The sequence below is a fragment of the Meleagris gallopavo genome, chromosome 10 (genome assembly GCF_000146605.3).
Source record: "Meleagris gallopavo isolate NT-WF06-2002-E0010 breed Aviagen turkey brand Nicholas breeding stock chromosome 10, Turkey_5.1, whole genome shotgun sequence".
NCBI lineage: Eukaryota > Metazoa > Chordata > Aves > Galliformes > Phasianidae > Meleagris > Meleagris gallopavo.
The window spans coordinates 2,943,315-2,962,751 of record NC_015020.2 but is presented as its reverse complement, the minus strand read 5'-3'; the positions used below and the strand labels follow the sequence as shown (position 1 = coordinate 2,962,751).

The 19,437-nt window shown below is 37.8% G+C and overlaps 1 protein-coding gene across 1 annotated transcript; it reads right to left on the bottom strand.

The window, feature by feature from the left end:
* Positions 1-1,625: 1,625 nt before the first annotated feature.
* On the bottom strand, positions 1,626-19,024 carry LOC104912248 (transforming growth factor beta receptor type 3-like). Its single transcript, XM_010715564.3, has 5 exons — positions 18,695-19,024; positions 17,737-17,854; positions 13,947-13,982; positions 11,744-11,851; positions 1,626-5,426 (listed from the first exon to the last, which is right to left on the bottom strand). Exons 1-5 carry the CDS (start codon positions 19,013-19,015, stop codon positions 5,308-5,310), a joined length of 702 nt encoding a protein of 233 aa, XP_010713866.1. The 5' UTR covers positions 19,016-19,024; the 3' UTR covers positions 1,626-5,307.
* Between the last annotated feature and the right edge of the window lie 413 nt (positions 19,025-19,437).

Below are 19,437 nucleotides of genomic sequence, written 5' to 3'. Positions count from 1 at the left end.
CAAGCCTTGGGGCATGGTGGGCCTGATGGCACCCCAGTATGCAGTGTCTTCTGTATGCATAGCAGTGAGTCCCTTAAGGCTCCCCGTGAGTGAGAATCTACAGAAATGTAATTTCAACTGCTACCTCCTTTGGGTAGGTGAAGTGATGTAATTTGATCTTTCTTACACAAAGAATTCCAACTGTAAATGCATATAGGTTCATGAGGTCTGCTCTTGGGCTGAAGGACTGGGATTGCACTATGAAATCTAAGCTGCAAACAGACTTTCAGCCCCATAAATATCTGTTTTACAACTACAAAGTGACAACTATGAAAAGGTATCAAAAATATTGGCTCCTTTTCCTTTTATATTGTGTTGGAAGGAATGCTGTGATAAATTTAATTCTGTTTAAAATAGAAAGGATCTGGACTATGTTTTTCATGAAATTGGCACATGGTATATTTTTGACATTCCCAGATGTTTGTTTCACTCACAAAGATCTGTCAGAAACAAATTCTGACAGCACACATACTTTATAATATGGTAAGACTTGATTCTTAATGTATAGAAGCTTATGTATAGAAGCTCAATACCGTCTCATAATTTGTTGGGTATTACATGTTAAAATTAAATCCTCACATAAGAGATTGATCATATAAGAGATTGATCATATATTTGCACCACATTTCAGTCAAAATATAAATCTTAAAGATGAAGGTGAAGAACAACTCCAGTATCTTTACACTGTCAGCTCCAGATAACTCAGTTCCAAAGAGAAAAAAAAGTCTTAATTCAGAAACTGATGTATGGCTGCTAAAAAGCAATAAATCTACTGCACCTTTGGGAGTTAAGCTTACAGGTTGCTTATGACTTACGATTGCTTCTAATTAATAGTCTTCTCTGTACTGAAAGAATCCTGATATTTAAAAACGAACATCAAACATTTGGAATTCCTTTTTTAGGGAACTTCACTTTGTGAGTTAATAGCCATAACCTTTGAATAACCCAAGGAAATACAGCTGAGGCCGGCTCCCCCAGACTGCCCATAAAGAATATTTTGCACATGAAATACAGGAAACAAAGCAATAACTAGGATAGTAAACATCCAAATCCTTGCCCTGCTGGCAATTGACCAAGATATCTGCTCTAGCAGAGCACGACCCCTCAGTAATGAAAATACAGCTTGGTATTGTTTGTTCATCTCCAGTGTACTTGCAGTGTACAACAGACCAAAGGAACTCTGCTGCTTCAGATGGAGGACTCTCAGCTGACTCTTGGTTTTGGCTGTTCTCAAGCCAGCTTTGTGCAGAACAGGACTTGGAACACGTCACAATATACGACAACCAAATACCTGCAGGATCCAAACTTTGGACTTAGAGTGAAAAATGGCAGCAATCAACTAAACATGTCTGCTGCCTTCTGCAAGCAGCCGTGATACTGAGAAGGCAACTAAAGTCACTAAATAAAAGAACAAAGAAAGGAGAAAAAGAAAAATATGACAAAAATCAAATCCTCCCTTAACCACAAGTCTCACTGAAGTTTATGGAAGAGAAGGAAACAGGCAGCAACGCAGATATCTCAATCAACTGTTTTTCACAGTTTGTTGGTATCAGTTGCTTCAAATAAATGAATCACAGCATCAACTATTAAATTGATATATACTTTATTGTGCACAAGAGACTAAGATGACATGAAACTGTGGTTATCAAAACTGTACAACTAAGCACTTTCCACAAGTCTCTGAAATACTGAACATAAAGTGTAGTACAAACGGGATGTTCTGACTGGCCACAGGTATTAGCAAGTACATTTCTAATGTTCTTTGATTTAAAAAAAAATCTGGCATTTGGATCCTAAAGAAATATACTTATTTATTTAAAGGTGAGAATACTGCGTGGAACTGGTAGGTACATGGCAGCGAAATATCGTTAACTCCATGAACATCCCCGAAATGACAAACAACAACATGGCAGATCAGTCACCTCACAGGAAGGGCTGTCAGCACAACCAACAGTACAGTCTTCTTGTGAAGTGTGAGGTAGATATATGTAACAGAAAGAATGGTACATAACGTACATACAAGAAATGGTTAGAAAAAGGCAGGGGAAAGTTTACAATCATCGACATCTACAGACATTTTGGAAAATCCATTTCCATGCAGAAAACACTACAAAAACATTCTAACATATAAAGCTCTGACTTCTTGAAACTTCAATATAGTAATGTCCAACACCAAAGGCTCTAACAAGTTAGTGATTAGGCAGCGAATGTCACAACAAGCAGTATGGTTCGGAGTTTAAGTATGTTACTGCTAGCTTTCAGAGAAAAGGTGTCCCTTTTAAACCCAGTCCTCCTATTCTTGCATAAGAAGTTCCTTTGGAGTAAATTCGATTAGGCTAAAAGTTGCCACTGTGATGAGCCAGCATGTGACCAGCCTCCCTGAAGCCCTGCTTTAAAGGCCTATGCTTGGACACCAGTGGTACAGAGATGTCCTGGTGGGTCTCCACAACAGGCAGACATTTGCCGCATGAAATACTGTGACAAGCCCACGTTCAATTGCATTGGGAATGAGTGACTTTGCAGTTACACATTCAGATAGCTTGCCACACCAAATACAGAAACTTGCAGTAGATATGAATGGCTGTTATAAAAGCAGAGCTTTCAGGTGCATCAGTACTCTGAATCACAGGCAACTTAATATCTGGAAAGTACTATAGGTTTTTGTAATAAAGCTATTAACTTGGAACGTCCATTTTAGCTCTCTCTCTCTCTTGAATCAGAAATGCCTCTTCCATCTGCTAAAGACTTACATATATTTTTGGTAATCTCCAATAGCCAATTAATTCAGATTGATTAAAATTTCTGAATTAAACAGCTAAGTACACCAAGTTCAGTTAATTAAAATATTTGAAATCAAAGCCAATAAACTGAATCTTTGAACTTTATATATTTTTGGTTTATCCAACAGTAAATATAAATCTCTACATCATTTTAAAATTAGAGTATTTTTTTTTATAAAAACATTCTTAATGCAGCACATTTCCCTCAAAAATATAGTTATCTATTTTACATAGAAATTTTTAACCCATCCCTCCCAACAACCAAATCTAAAACTTCTTATGAGAAACTACTCAATAAAATATCTGAAGGAAAGGGTTAAAGCAAGGAAAGAATTTACAGAGTATGTAAATTTCACAGTAACTGAAATTAAACATTTCATATAGAGTAACTTACATTTATCTAAAACATTTAAATATATCTTTATACACAAATTTAATGTAGTAAAATATAGCTATGATTGAACTTAAAGACTCTAGTCTTCTTTGAAGACATCTTTAAAGACTTTACACATAGAATATGCTTTTACAATACATTCTGCTGAAGGTTAGGCAAAGCACTTTCTTTTTGACCACACAGGTAGCACCTTCATCCTCCTGACACCTCTTATCAGAACCAATCCCACATACTCTTGTGCATGGGTAGAACTACACTTGCATGACAATTCCTGCTGATGTTTCCAGGAATACTCATTGGCCTGGTAACATAAAACACTTTTCACATGCTTAACTCTATGCACTGGATGTCTCTATTGACACTGAGAATACCAGTGAATTGTAGAGCTGAGCATATTCAGGCACTATCAAGATGATGCACGTAGCTACCCACAGGCATGAATGTTTGCAGGATTGGTAACAAATTTGGTTCAAATTGAGCAATATTCTTCTACCCAACTCTGGGCGCTTAACATCCATTGCATATCTTGCACTTTGACCACCCTCGCATCAGCAAGGCACAAGTGTAGAATCAGCAAAAGAAATCTGCAGCTCAGACTTCAGAGCAGACTATCACTCTAGTGTAATCAATTCCCTTCTCCTCTTGCAAAACACAGGTAATCTTTACTAAAATTAATGAAAGTTAGTTATCCCATTTGTAGAGGAAAACAACACTCATTTTTCCTTATAGGAGAAGGATCAGTAGGACACATTAAAATTACAAAGTGGCAACATAACAGTCAAAGAATCACACATTAAAAATTACTTATTGTTTCTTCTCATTTGGCATCTAGTCAAAGGTCAAGCTATGGCAATTCACTAAAAAAAAAAAAAACAACTGAGACAATTAGTACCTTTTTGTGCTTTCTGCATTTGAATGCTACTATGGGACTATTGGCTTGCAATCTTCATACAATGGTTTGGCACAAACAACTGCATACTTAAGAGAATAGCTTAGTTTCATAGGTGGCATTTTACAAAAACAATAGGCTTTACTGCACATTCTCTATGCCCTCTCAAAATCATCTTTTATTTCAAAGGGAATTTGAGGGGATCTAAAGGAGTAGAACTACCACCACCTTTTTTTGTTTTAATCTCCTCTATCTACCCATTATGAACCAAGAAGCCTGCTGTTTCATATATATGCATTTTATGTTTTACATATGGAAGGAACGCTGAGCTAATTTTGCAGTTGTTGAAATAACAAATTTGGATGTAAATATTGAGATATACATCTATTTGTATAAGGACAGTGCCATTAAATGTACACACACGTTTATACTAGTGCATAAGAACATTATTTATCTGTTTGTGTGTGTTTGTATTTGGTATAGCAGATTAAAAAAAAATCTCTCATTAAAAGAGCTTTGGCCTGGAAAAGAGGAAAGGGAATGTTAGAGCGTGCTCTTCTCCAATTACCAAATCAGCGTGTATTAAAACAGAAATAACTGGAACAAGCCTGAGGCTGCAAACACAACAGAAAAGTGAAATGAGATGCTGTAGCTGTAAGCTTAACAAAACAAAGGTTACTCGTAAGTTGCTAACATAGCTGAAATAATAACATGTTATTAATCAAAGAGATTTCACCTTCAGGCTTTCTTGCTTAGACAAATAGAAATCTTTTGACCTAAGATAATTTTTGTTCTGCTTATCTTTTTGAATTCCCTTAATGAATACCTTGTGTTGAGACGGTTTAGGGAAAAAAGTCATATAGACAAAGCAGCATTTTTCCAAACTGGCAAAGATTTCACATTGAGGGCCAAGAGACCCCTAGAACAGGTTGCAGTACTGTAACATTAGTAGCTTTGTCACATGTAGCATAACATGCTATAGATCCAAAAGGCTGTGCTTACCCATGCATTGCGTGCACGTGTACACACACGTACACATAGTGGCTTCCCCAAAAGAAAATCAGTCTTCTTTTCTGTAGAACAATCTATCCTCACGTTTTCATAAAGGAACCAAACTTTGAGCATTAAAACGCTGATGTCAACAACACACAGTCCTTTGAACCTCTGCACTCCTATGCTGTTCCTCAGTGTTGCTCTCCCCACAGTTAGGTTGCACTGCTGCTGGAACAAGGAGTGCTCTGCGTGCTGCCAATGCTGTGCGCTGCGCTGCTGTTCTCAGAGGCTGGTGGGGATGTAGGGACCTGCCGTCGTCCAGCTGCTTCCCCTGAGGGAACAGGGAGAGAAAAAAGGAGATGGAGGAAGAGAAGTGGAAAGTGATAGTTGCGACAGAAAATATTCCATTCCTTCCCAGTCTTTCTCTTCTGATGTTTTTTATTTCCATACAACTAATGCTTTGGGTGACAGATCTCAGAGTACTGCTGAAGATGCTACTATACTTTGTTACCTCAGCATCTCTATGCACGTGGGGAAAACAATATTATTGTTTTCTTAATCACTGTAAAAGCAGCAGATAGAAATGACCAAGATGGACACTGTCCATCTTCTGTTGTCAGCCATCACTCAGGTGTGTCTTGCTACATGATTGACAACTTCATAGCTTTCTCTGTTATATGGAGAAAGGGCAGTGAAATGCAGACTTTTGTTCCAACGCCAGTTCACAGAAGAGTGCATTTGCTATAACTGAGAAGCTGGAGCTAAAGACAAAGTTCATCAGTCAGCAGGATACCACATATCCTGAGACATGATCCATTTCTTAGTGTAGAAAAACAACAGGCTATGCTGCAATCTTGACTTGATGTACTCTGAACATAACATGTAGGAAGTTCCCTTACAGCTGCCACAGTATGTGCAGCACTTACAACTCAGTAAGAACAAGCCTCACCACTTCTTGTAAATTGTTTATTGACAATAAATTAAAAGCTCTTTGTTATCTGGATTGCCAAATCAAGCACTCAGGAGTTAAAGACAGATTTATGCCTCCTGGTAAAACCTAGATTTCGTCTGCTCTCTTCATATCCCTTTTGCACATGTGGCAGGGATCCTCTGGAAGAAATCCAGCTCTTGCTGCATTGTGTCATAAAGTAAATGCCCAAAATATCACATTGAGGCCACATAGGAAATCATAAATAATATATATACAAAAAAGCCCCAGTTATTTATTTTAAAGTTTCAGTGCTCACTTTTGCAATGTCATTTGTAGCAATATTACAAAATAGCTTCTTTAGAACAGATGTGAAAATGAAGTTTACATGATTTACACTGTCACTGCCCCCCTGCAAAGGCAGGGGGTTGGAACTAGATGATCTTATATTCCCTTCCAACCTGAACTGTTCAGTGATTCTATAACCATTGTCTGGAGGTTAAGTCAGAGATCACAGCACAGTAACAGAGAAATAACTGCCATGTGAAGCCATGAAATAACCCACAGCAGCAGCAGCACACAATCACTCTGCCAGTGAAGTTGCAAGAAGGGAGTATTTTGCTGGATCACAGGCAGGAATAAACAGGAAGAGCCAAAGATTGGTGGATCTCCAGCCTCACAAGCTTAGGAGGACTGCAGATCTCTCGCCTTGTGTGTTGCCTGAGGTTATCTGATCCCACGGGCTGGATCTGCCAGTAGCTGAAGAAAGGTGGAGTCCAATTCTTCTTTTCTGCTCAGTCCAAGCACATCAGTAACAGGGTCACAGAACAAGGACAGGCTCTCCTATAGGTGCCTCATGGCACACTTCGTGCCCTTACTTCTAGCATCCTTTGCTCCTCAAGAAGGGACCCTTGAGGCTGCATGTGCTTAATGTTTTGCATCTCAGGCCAAAGCCAATAGACTTCCACCGGATGAAGAAAACATATTTCTGCTGGCTGCAGAGCCCTCAGAGTCTACTCTGAACAAGGGAGGTCTGAGGATTTCTCACAGCAGAGGCTGCAAGCGTTCTTTGTAATGGGAATTGCTGGGGTCACTGCAAGCTTGTGCTGCAGCCACAGCTGTAAGCCCAGGCACAGCCCCGGAGCACACAGACCTGCCTTGCACCCTGCTGCTATTGGGATGGGGAAGGCAAAGGGAAAGAAAAAAAAACAACTAAACCACTAAAATGCATTGCCCAGGAGGCCAATGAAATGTTGTGTGGGAGGGTCAGTCTCACCCTCACAGACATGAAGTACAGCCTTGGCTTTTGTGAGCAGATTTGATTCTGTTCTCCACAGTGTAAGAAATATCTACACAGCTCACCAGCAAAATGCAGATTTCTGCTTACAGGCAACAAGTCAGAATGTAGCCCCAGCCATTCACACATAACATGTGTTTCACCCCTAACCTGCATTGAAACAGCTTTGTAACTCATCAGAATAAGCTGCATCAAATCAGTGCTTTGTGTTACTGTACTGTAAAGACTTTCATAAGCCTTGTTTGTATAGCTTCTCCTTCCTAGCTGCTCCCTTCTCCTCCAGTTGTTTGTGTATAAGCCCTCCTTCCTTCATACAAAAGGATATATTTACAGAGGCAGGAATAAACAAATTCCCTTTCACTAAGACAAAACAAGAGAAGGAAAATCATCAGAAGGCAGCGAAGGGCTAACCCCAGCTGGCAGCACTGGAGGAGGCAGCTCTGGCTGGGCTCCCCTAGTGGGGCCCCTGCCTCCCCCCGCTGTCTCCCACTTACAAACCACACAGTTACACAGCTCTGCATTAGCGTGTCAGAGCAATCTGGATGTATTTAACCAGAAATTCATTTATAAGCTAAGTGTGTATTGTTTTCTTTACGGAAAAGTGACAGGCATTATGTCGGCCTCTGTGCAATCCCTACGACGCTATCTGCTCCTTTCAGTTTCTCTTGGAAGCGTCCTACAGGCACTTCCCTTCAGTTTGGGATGGCAGCCCCCTCCCTCACTGGCATCTCCCACTGGAATTCAATTTCCTCTTCAGTGCTTCATCTCTAGAGCGTTATTGGCAGCTCCCATACACCCCAATCAGCTGCGGAATAAATTTTCAAGGACCGGAAGAAAAGAAACTTTGTCACTGCGATATTACAGACACAGACCAACAACTGTACTCGGACGGGCTGACTTTTCCTGCATCTTATTTCCTAAACACCCAGCAAAGCTGCAGCACAGCATTTTTAAAGAATATTCATGAAATGGACTTAAAGAAATGTAAATTATTGCTAAAGAGGCATTCCCCATCTGTCTTCTTGTAAACAGTTTAATGTATCCAACGTTACCGAACCAGGACTACTCAAAATGGACATGTCTATTGACAGTAAACAAGCTTTTACTCATCCGAGCACGACAACATGCACTTTATTATTCACACTTAGGAAAGCTGCCAGTTGTACTCCCTGTCCAGGAAGTCTGAATGTTTGCTTTTCTATCTCCATCTGCCAAATATAATTGGTTGCTATGTCAGTTTATTTTAAATCAGATCCCATTAAAAAAAAAAAGAGAAGTGGGGGAGGAGAAACGCATTTAACGTCTCAGATTTTGGAACATTCTATCCTATTAACTTGCAGCACTGTCTGAAGCAGAAGAAAGCACTTCCTTAGAGAATGAAGTGATTGACATTCCATGTAACAGCTTTCTGTTTACACCTTTGGATATAGGTTTGGCAGACTCACTAGCTTACAGATTTGTGCATGTCCTTTCCTAAACATGACCAGTTATTCCTATTAAGACAGATACTTGATAGATATTGGCTAATTTTGAAGGGTTTCTGAAACTGCACAATCTGCAAGAATTTTTGTTTCTTCATCTAATTGTAGCAAATCTCTGCTGCTTTCCTGTTGTTCTGGAGACCTGTCAGTCAGAAGTAATACTACTGTCAGTCGCTTTTAAAGGCCTCTAATCAACTGGACAAAGGATCAAAAGTAGGGAATCATTTTGCAGAAAGGTGGGCTAAAATTCCTCCTCCAAAGTTACAAGCATAGCTTCTCTTTTCTCCTCCCTTACTACCTGTGTAGCTTAGGACAGCTTCACATTGATTTGTTTTGGAGAGCCATGCACAATTTTAAAGCAAAGTTTTGATGCTTTTGATAGAAATTTCTTATATCTTAATCACTGAAAACAGCAAAAGTCCTATATGAAAAACAAAAACAAAACACAATTCCTGTTTAATATTTTGAGATTAAATTCTACTTAATTTTAGTTCTTTTTTTTGCTATCAACTGAGGTTTTGATGGTAACAGCCAATAGAGATGAATAAAGGAGCTCATACATGTAAAGCTTTTTCCATGCTATAATGAGCCTGTAGAGCCATTCTGGCAAAATCATATCAACAAGCCTTCTTACTATTGGCAAAAAGGTGGCTTTTTGCTGTATTGTACTTCACACACTCCAAGCTGGCATTCTCCATCAGCAGTAGCTTTTCTCCATTCTCTGAGTATCACTATAATATACAACTTCGGAGTTAACTCATTTTCCAATTTTTGGTCTAAATAACAGGTTAGAATAGAAACTCAGTATTATTTGCAACAAAAGATGAGATTTCAAAGAGCAATACAACAGAGGGTGAATTCTGTAACAGCAAAAGACAACCACTCTGTAGATGATATTTAGATAACATTTCTTTTCCTCCTTATTAAAATAAGTCTGCAGTGAACTCCCAAATGTTTCCACTGCAGCTGGATTATCTTGTCTGTCACAGCAGTTGTCCTCTAAGAGACTGTCCCTGCCAGAACCTTCACTGTAATCTGCTGAAGTTCTTCTTTGTAGATACAAGTTGTTATGCATGGAAAAATGACATGTGCAGGAACATAGACTCACTTTCAAAATCCAACCCAGATAACTTCCTAGATAATTTTCTCATCTCACTGCTGTGATTCTCTGATCTGATGAGTTACAGTGTCTCCTTACTTTTTTTTTTTCTTCTAAGTCATTTCTTCTCTTTGTCAGGCCTTTTTCTGCACTTATTTTCATCTCTTAAACACAAAGTCGGAGCAGCTGTCTTCTTCACTACTTTTACAGGGTAACTATGACTGATCTACTCTGTTAATGTAATAGTTTTAATGGGATTGGTCCAAGTCTTGCTGTTACTGAAGGATTTATCATGTTGCTTCTGAGTGTTCCATTATTACTGAGATATAACATGAGCCCAAAGTTGATTCTGCATATGAACAGAATCTCAACTTTCACAAACATAGAACCAACAATATTAATTCAACAACTGTTTTATTATTTTTGTTAGTAAGTGTTGCCTATTTGGAAATTATCTCCTATTTACTCATCAAAATTACACTTATGTTTCTTGCATAATGTTTCATCAGTACATAGGGCAGGATAATACTGTTTATACTTATGATCCCAACATTTACAGTTTCCACATTTGCCCCTGAATTCCAAACAAGCTTCATACACAGCTGATGCATTGGGAGGTATTAAAATGCTTATACTAAGTTGTTGTACTGTCAACTGGAAATAAAACAGATTTTTTCCGAATTAACATAAGCTCCTGGGTCATAATATTTACAGGAGCTCTGACCTGACAGGGCCAGATTCTTACACTTATATAGCTTCCATGAAGTTTTAAATGCAGAGGAAAACCCACAATACCATGTAATATGCTATGGGACAATCCTAGGACTCCAGAGCTGCACAGGTTTGGAGTAAATGACCTCACATTCTCCCCACCTCCCAAAGATCTTGGCAGGTCTTGCAGTGTCAAAAATGGAAGTAGTTGGGAGTCCAGTATGCTGTAGAGATCCTGAGATACTCAATAATCCACAGGCAACCAACACCACGTGACCCAAAGCAAGGCCTTATCACCGTTCAGTCTTTGTTCACATCAAGCCACAAAACACAGACCTCCCTAAACAAACTCTGCTTCTTATGGTGTTGCATTTCTGCTAACTCATCATAGTATGGAAAGAAGTGTGAGAAGGAGACACTGAAAAATTAGCTGCACATAAGAAGTGCATCAATTTCAGGCACTTTTTTGGTTATTTGCTTGAGTTAAATTAAATCAGATTACCTGTGACTTCCACCATCTTGTGCAACAGTTGATGAACAGAAAAATAAATGGCAGGGGCAAAATTTCTATGTAATCAAGAGAAACATTTTCAAGTCTAGTTATATTCAGGAAATGTCAAAGCAAGTAAGGCACTCTCTCAGTCATTTGGCTCACAGATCACATCACATCCTGAGTCACATAAATCTAATTTATTAACTAAGTTTAGTAACCAACAACACAAATAAATTAGAAAAAGTAGTATGTAAACCAAAAGTGATACATTAATGGCTATGCTAATTAATTTGAAACAGAGATGCTACTAATGATACTGCACAACACAGGAAATCTCAGTTTTATGTTTAAGATTCCAGGTGAGTTTTCAAGACTTACATTTAAGATTAAAAAAAAAAAAAATTAAAATATTTTCATAACACATTATATCCCCTTTTTAGGAAGGGCATATCTACTTTATCTACTCATAAATACCAACAGGTTCCTGCAAGGAGTTGCTCACAGAGAACAGCGAGTGAGAAACAAGGGCAGGATGGCTATTGCTAACTCCCCTCCCCACTCTCATTGCAAGGACTCATACCACACTGCATTTCCTGCAGTACAATCTACACTGAGGTCACTAAGAGCTCTTATGCTTACCTGTGTGAGAGTAGATAAACCACAGCGCTCCTGTTAGCAGGGCTCCAATTACAAATGCTGCAAAGGCAATGCCCACGACAGTCAGAGTGTCCAAGCCATAGAACACAGCTAAAATGGCAAACACACACAATAAGGGCTTTTAATTTTTGTCAGTGACAAGTTGTGTTTAAGAACAACTACCCTTAAACTTTCATGGAAAAAGTTGTTTAGCTTTTTTTTTAGTTGTAGGTCATAGTAAATTAAGCACCATTTTAAGGAACAGTGTAGCAGATTAACATCAAGGAAATAAAAATGATGCTTTTGGAGACTGGCTTCAGTCCAACCAACTGTTCCACAGCACAAAACAAAGCTTCAGCTCTGCACACCCAAATGTGGAACACATTGCAAAAATTAAGCATTTTCAGTTGGCCCTTAATAAGTTGCTTTCAATTAAATATGCATTTATCTTAAAAATGTGTTTCACAAAGGCAGAGATTTTTGGCAAAATATTATTTTAATTTAAATGCCCTAATATTCAAGCAAACTTTTCCCTACATCTCCTACAAGTTCAGTCTGAATTCTAGGTGGAGAACGGAACTGATGTTAAGAGGAAAGAGATGCCAACAAAAAGTCAGCAAAAACATAAATAGAAACAATTGAAAAGATTGCCAAACGTGAAAAACAATAACTAAAATTAATTCCAGAAATAGAACACTCCCCCCACCATACATACAAGATCACTTTCTAGGGAAGAGGCAATTTTGCAGCATCATTTCAAGGGTAACAGCATCTGGTTCCTTGATATGATGCCCCAGAGCTGAACATCAAAAAAATTTCTAGCTTTTGTTTTTTTTTTCTTGGTGATTAGAAATGCTTCAAAAACACTCTTTCATCAACCATTTGGGGGAAATCTTTTCTTACAAAATAGATTTCTAGTTTCAATATTTTTAATGTGTCCCAGTACGCAGAATGGCTTAGGCCAGCAAATAACATTTTACTGACTAAGCTGGCTGGGAAATAAATTGACTAGATCTTCTCAGTAGTATCCTTCAGGAGAATTCCAGTTCTAAAAACACAACCAACACCCTCACTTTGGAAATAATTACATATGTTCCTGCATTCAACAGATATCCCCATAGATATCCCCTCACCCACCAGCTCCTGGGATCCTCAGTGCCATTCCCATTCTGACAAATGTCATTTCCGGCAGTTCCTGTTAGCAAGGGCCTGAGTGCCTGTGATCAAGTTTGCATGTGCAGAACTAGATGGATAATGGCTTAGAAGGCCTTTCTCCCATTACTAATATGGGACTATTTCTCATTCCTTTGTTGGCACTTGGTCACTTTTAAATGCAAAACAGAAAAGGACTTCCTAAACTCAAATGTTCTTTTTCCATGAGGCACCAACCCCATATACTCTCCTCTGAGAATATTTAGTGAAGAGGAGAAAGTTATCTAGAGGCGCATGCAGTAAAAGCATAATTTTTCATCACCTTCGCTATTTAGAGTCTCAAATTCAGTCTCAAAGTTATGGGGACAAAAATAGAGGGGAAAAAAACCTTCTTTGCACTTCCTCTTCTAATTTCCCCTCTTCTTCACTCATCGCTGATTTTAGCCGCAAATCACCTTCAATTTCCTATTTTATTCTCACCTCCTAGAGCCACTTCTCCCCTCTTTCTACCTCTCCAGAGTTAGTCACTGACCATGGTAAAAAATGAAATTCACTATATCAAGACAACAGGACAAAAACAAGTAAATGAATCCTATGTCAATTCAGTGATCTCATCTAGAGCATGGCCTATGAGAGCTGGTGCCAGAGTAATTGAGGATGTGAGCAATTGCAGCGCAGTGTAGAAGAGAGGCTTGCCATAGGATACAGGAAATCCTTAAGATGGCACTGCTGCTGAAGCTCTTGTATTGGGAAGTGGTAGCCTTGACAGAGTTGGGGGAAATAACACACAGTGTTATTGAAGTCATTAAGATTGAAATTTTAAGTGGTGTTTTCCCAAATTCAATTTTCACATATAGATATGATTACAGTTCTTCTCTCTAAAGATTAATAGGAATGCCTGTAGCAGCACTAATCAGAATTCTCTCCTGTCTCAGAATTTAATAAACTCATCCACACACACATAATTCAGAAAGTTTAAATATAATTTTCCTCATTAATCTAATACTAGACAAAGGTTTAAGGCTTAAAAGAGATAGGTTGAAGAGTTACTTACACGGTTGTCTCACATTTGATTTTGGAAGAGAAGAATCTGTTTTAAAACAAATTTAAAAAATTAGAAAGTTTTGCAAAGAGCCTTCAAACTGTGAAAGTAAACTTCAGGAACTGATAAAGCAGAAATATTAATTAATGTCATTACCATTGGTAATGTAATGTTCCATTACATTAATGGTAATCTTTGAAACCAAAAACTTCAGGAAAACCAGTCCAAATCTTGCTCTGCCTAGGAAAATTCCATTCATATATTGATCATTCCTCAGAAAAACATTATAGCATGAACTACATTCACGCAAAGTGTGATTTGCTGGCAGGTACATACATTACAGCTTCCCACCCAGATATCATCAGTTCTAACTTGCAGTAAGTCTGGTTAATTTGTATAAGGAGCTCTTAAATGAGCACATATTACAAGGTCAGTCCTAAAGCGATTACATTCATCTGGCTACTGACCAGTCACAAACATGAGATATCAGCATGCTAAATCACGAAAACCAAAACAATGAGTGGCTATCTTCTCTAAAGAAAAAAGTCACTATTATGGCATAATATACATTTGTTCATCCAAATTGTATGAAGATGTGTTGATTCACACGTTAGCTTAATTCCTACTTGGTATTCTGTTTTGAATGTTGTTTTGTTGGGCTTTGTTAGTGGTGGTGGGTTGTTTGGTTTAGTTTAAATACACACAAGGAATCAAAGATCAGAGCTATTAAACCAAAGTTATTATTCTTGGCATTATCATTATCATTATCAGCATGTAGCAGAAAGTGATTAAGTAAATACACATTAAGAAGTGAAGAATTTTCTCTTCTTTTGCTTAACTGGCTCCTCTTATCTTTCTCCAAGAATGCCACCTCAAGCAGAAGAGCCAGAGATCCTGGCTTCAGATCCAAGTCTTTGTTTGGTTAGCTGCAGAGTTTGCTTCTGTCCTGCCCAGTAACCTAGGGATCTTGTTTAAATTCTGGAAATATTTGAGAGTGTTCAGTGCAATAGCTGTAAAAGGATTTGTTAAGACAGTGCCCCAATACTTATTTTTATACCTTTAGGGACCAAAAAACAAACCAAGAGCAACATAAACATAGTGATGCAAAAAAAAACCCCACCCTGAAAATAAATGTTATTTATTTAAAGCATTCTAAAACCAGGCCAGTTTTTCTAGCTTCTTAAACTCAAGTGGCAGCACTAAACTGACAGCAATATCCTATAAGGGCATTACACTCTCAGACACATGTGTCTACAATATCCAAATAGCACTTTATTCTTAAACTGCATTACGTTCAGTTGTTCTAATGCACAGTTATCTCCTCCAAATCACTCTCAGCAGGATAGTAGAAAACAGGTGGAACAGTAGTAGGAAACAGGTGAGAAAAGAGGGTTTGGGGAAGCTTGTTCATGGAAAACTGAATGTAACCTTTGTGAGGAAAGTTGGACTGAAACCAGGGAGCAATCCACAGTACAAACACGGCTAAAGGCACTATCTGATTGTCTAAATACTCTACTGGCATATTGTAAGTGCCAACTACATGCCTTCCAAGATAAGAGGAGAATTAATTTTCCACAGTCATTCTGCCGTTGGCCTCTGTACAGAGAATATGAAGTTCACTAATTAACAATAGGTTATGTAGCTCGTTATCAATTCTCCCCACTGATCCAGTTCTTTCATGTTATTTTAATGTGGATTGCTCAGAGCAACACAGGAGCAAGCAGAATCCAGTAAAAACAGCTACTAGCTTTTAAACACCATCATGATGCTCTATACTTTTTCAGAACAGACACCCCTGTTGGCTGTACAGCTTAACCCCCTTTTGCTGAAATAACAATCTAAACTTTCCATACTTGCCAAAAAGTCTATCAATTTCATTGTTCAAATATTTCAATAGAAGAGCAAATATTTCCAAACATTTAAATGGCTATAGCTATATGCCTTTCAACGAATCAGGGCAAGGGTGTTAAAAGGCAATAATGAATATGGAAAGAACATGACATGAAGCTTTTAGACACTTCCATGGGGATCCACCATAACAATATATGTGAGTCTGTATATAAGTGTAATAACATTAGTAAGGGAGAAGTAATTAGTCTCATACAGATAAGACAGTTGTGATTTCTACTAAAGTCAGACAATCATAAGATCATGGCTGAAGAAAAAAATACCTTTGCAATATTTAGTTTGCTAAGGCTTTTGAAATTTCAAGCACATGGCTCCTTCACTTGGCTTACAAAGCAGCTGCAATAGCAGTAACTCATAATATGGTCTGCAACAATGAAAGCTGGCCTGTTCACGTGAAAGAAAATTATGAACAACACCTCCGAGACATAAATTCTCCAGTTCAGTGATGCAATGTGACTTACTCTCCAAATCTTAGTTAGATGTATTGCTCTTTACTTTTAGAAAGGGGTCATTTGATTCACTGCAGAACAACTGCATACCAACAAAGCTACGTTGTTAATGTGCCACTTTGTATTACATCTGAAAGCTGTGATATGCTGGAGATTTCCATGGAACGTCCCACAATTAGACCAAATCACCCACGATACAACAAAATACTCTATCACATCGTTGTCTTGCAACTAATCTTTATAAATTTAGCTCGTCTTTGCACACTAAGACCTTGTGCCTCTCACAAAGGCAACATTCTGAGTGCAGTCCTAGATGGGAGCTGCACACAATGCTCCACACATCAGAAGGGCAAGAGAGCTCAGAGTATAAGTCCGTTTATTGAAAGATGAACTTCAGTTGGAGGATTTACTCATCTCCAATAAAAAACCAAATGAAAAAGTAGGAGCTTTGTAAAAAGAAAGGGCACAGAATCAGGCCCAAAGTAGAGAGTCAGCTATATCACATCAACAGATCAATTACTTGCTTTTAAATCAGTGTGGATTTGATCTGTATTATCAAGAAACTTGTAAAATAAATCATAAGCTGCCTTGTAGATTTAAATAGAAATACTTTTCCGTTAAGTCCTATAGCAATGCTCTATGGTACTATGAAATGTTTGAAAACTAAAAATCTCATACTGTACAATGGAAGTTAAAGGATTTCTTATCCCCATCCTTTGACATCACCTGAAAAGCATTCCGAAATTTCCAGCAGCTTTTGTACACAATTGTAAGATTTTGATATGCACATAAAGCCACTAGAGCTTACTAATTAAACTGCCATGCTAATACAAAAGGAAAAGATAATGTATACCTTCTCCTATGAACGTAACAAAACATGACTAATGCTGTTGCCAGAGGGATTCACCAAAAACTTTCAAACTAAATGAAACAGGAAATAGTTCTCAGTTTCTGTTGCTTCTTCTTTCCAGTAGCCACCCTTTTGCTTTACAAACTTTTGGGGCTTTAGCATTCTCAAGACTTTGTAATTCTACTGCTGTTGTTCCTAGATATATATTTACAGACGAAATAAAGAAGTGATGCAGCAGGGAACAGACTACTGCTATTGATCTCTGAGCAACAAGAAGTGCTGGAAACACTAGTGACGTATTCATAATTTTGAAACCAATTTTGTTGCTTAGTACAGTAGTCCTTTGTCAATGCTGGGCAAAATCACATTCCAGGGATCAATAAAGACCATTAAAAGATGGCAACAATTGCCATGATAACTTCTGCAAGGAAAAGTCTAAACAAATAACAACTTATAAACACAGTATTACCACAAGATTACAAGATGCTTCTTACTTAGATTACTCTTTTTTTTTTTTAAAGCCCACTTCGAGTGGCTATATGTACATAATATAATATATATAGATCTATTAAACAAGTCAAGCCCATTTTCATACCTTCTAGTTTCCCTTCATGAGTTATTACAAGAGGCTTGGTGAAGGTTTTTTTGTTGTGCATCATGGCCAAGATCATATCCACATTCAGAGAGGTGCAAGCTTCATCAGGAGGAACACACTGCAGATGGAAAGACAGTGAGGTCAGAGTCACTCAAACACCAGCATTGTCTGTCAGTCCAGCTCTGCCAGCTGCACAGCCATCTCCTTATAAGTTTTATCAAATGTTGTTCATCAAAAAATATAGGAGAACTTCCAAACAATATCTGTATAACATACAGGCAAAAGTAATCCCAAACAATGCTTTAGGATGCAACCTTTGCATTCATTAAGGATCCTCTAAGATTTATAGGAGTGTTACTACTGAACTTCAGCTGTTCTTAAAATATGCTCTCTGGTAATGAACTTAAGCCATATTCATTAATCATAAAGCAAAATTTAGTGATTTTGTAAATATCAGATAGAATATGAATTTTATTTAGAATCAGTAGAGCAGCCCAGGACTGTTTGCTGTAAAAACACACAAGATGATATAGAACCAAAATGTAGCAGACATGCCAGTACTTAGTTACTTTCTACCCAAGTTGTACTGAGATAAGCTGCTCTCACAATTCATAAAAGGAAGGTCAAACACACTTGCAAGATTACCTAGTATTACGCATAACAGTTTGTCACGATGTTATGTGAGATTGATAGCAAAGATAAATCTGAACCATTTGCATAATGAAAAGAAATTTCTATTTATCCCTCACAATGAGATTTAAATAGAAACTGTAATTTTTGTTGTCAAAACATATAGCATCATAACTCATTATAAAATCTTGAACCTAGAAATATGTTCATTACATCAATCCAACAGAAAACCATTTAGTCTCTTCAAATTAAAGTTCAGATTAAAAACACCCCACAACTTATTATTACTTAAATCAGTTTAAGACTTTAAAAAAAAAAAAGTACTGACCTTAGGCAGTCTTTGAGTATCTTTGTCTTTATTTGTACACAAAGTTAACTCACAGTGAAGAAAGAGCAGTGAGATGTTGAATATTGGTTTAAACACAAAGCTAAATCTTTTTTTGTCCTTCTGCGCATGTGCTATTGGGAAGTTCAACTTCTCAGTGCTGTAGAATTTAACAGATTCATCCTTAGGACAAATATTTTCTATAATGGTGTAATCAGACATTCTATCTGGATTTGAAAATGGGGAAACAAAGCACGTTTGAATGGCAAAACCTAAGGATCTGTCAGCTTTAGTCACAGACACCTGCAATAAAAAGAAAGACATAGTAAGATCTCCAAAATGACATTTTTAGTTCACATTTCATTCATATTTTTGACATCTGTTTAAAGTAGTGATCCAGTTCCACATTCCAGTTGAACTGTTTTGAAAGCTGAATGTTAAGGGTAGGCTGTCATACGCAGGAGGAAAATCTACAGTTTCAAACCAGCAACTGTTTAATAGCATTACCATGCATAACAAATCCAATTCCTTATCTTAAATAAATAAATAAAATCCAGGCCAGATCACAGAATCACAGGGGTTGGAAGGATGAAGCTGACAACAGCTTGAGATGATGCTTCTTCCCTCACAGCCAGACAGATCATATGAACTCTGTGAAAGGCAATTACTAATCCTATGTCTTTACTGAAAGTTTTACTGATGAAAAAAAAAAAAGAAGAAGAAAGAAGAAAATAGAAAAAGAAAAA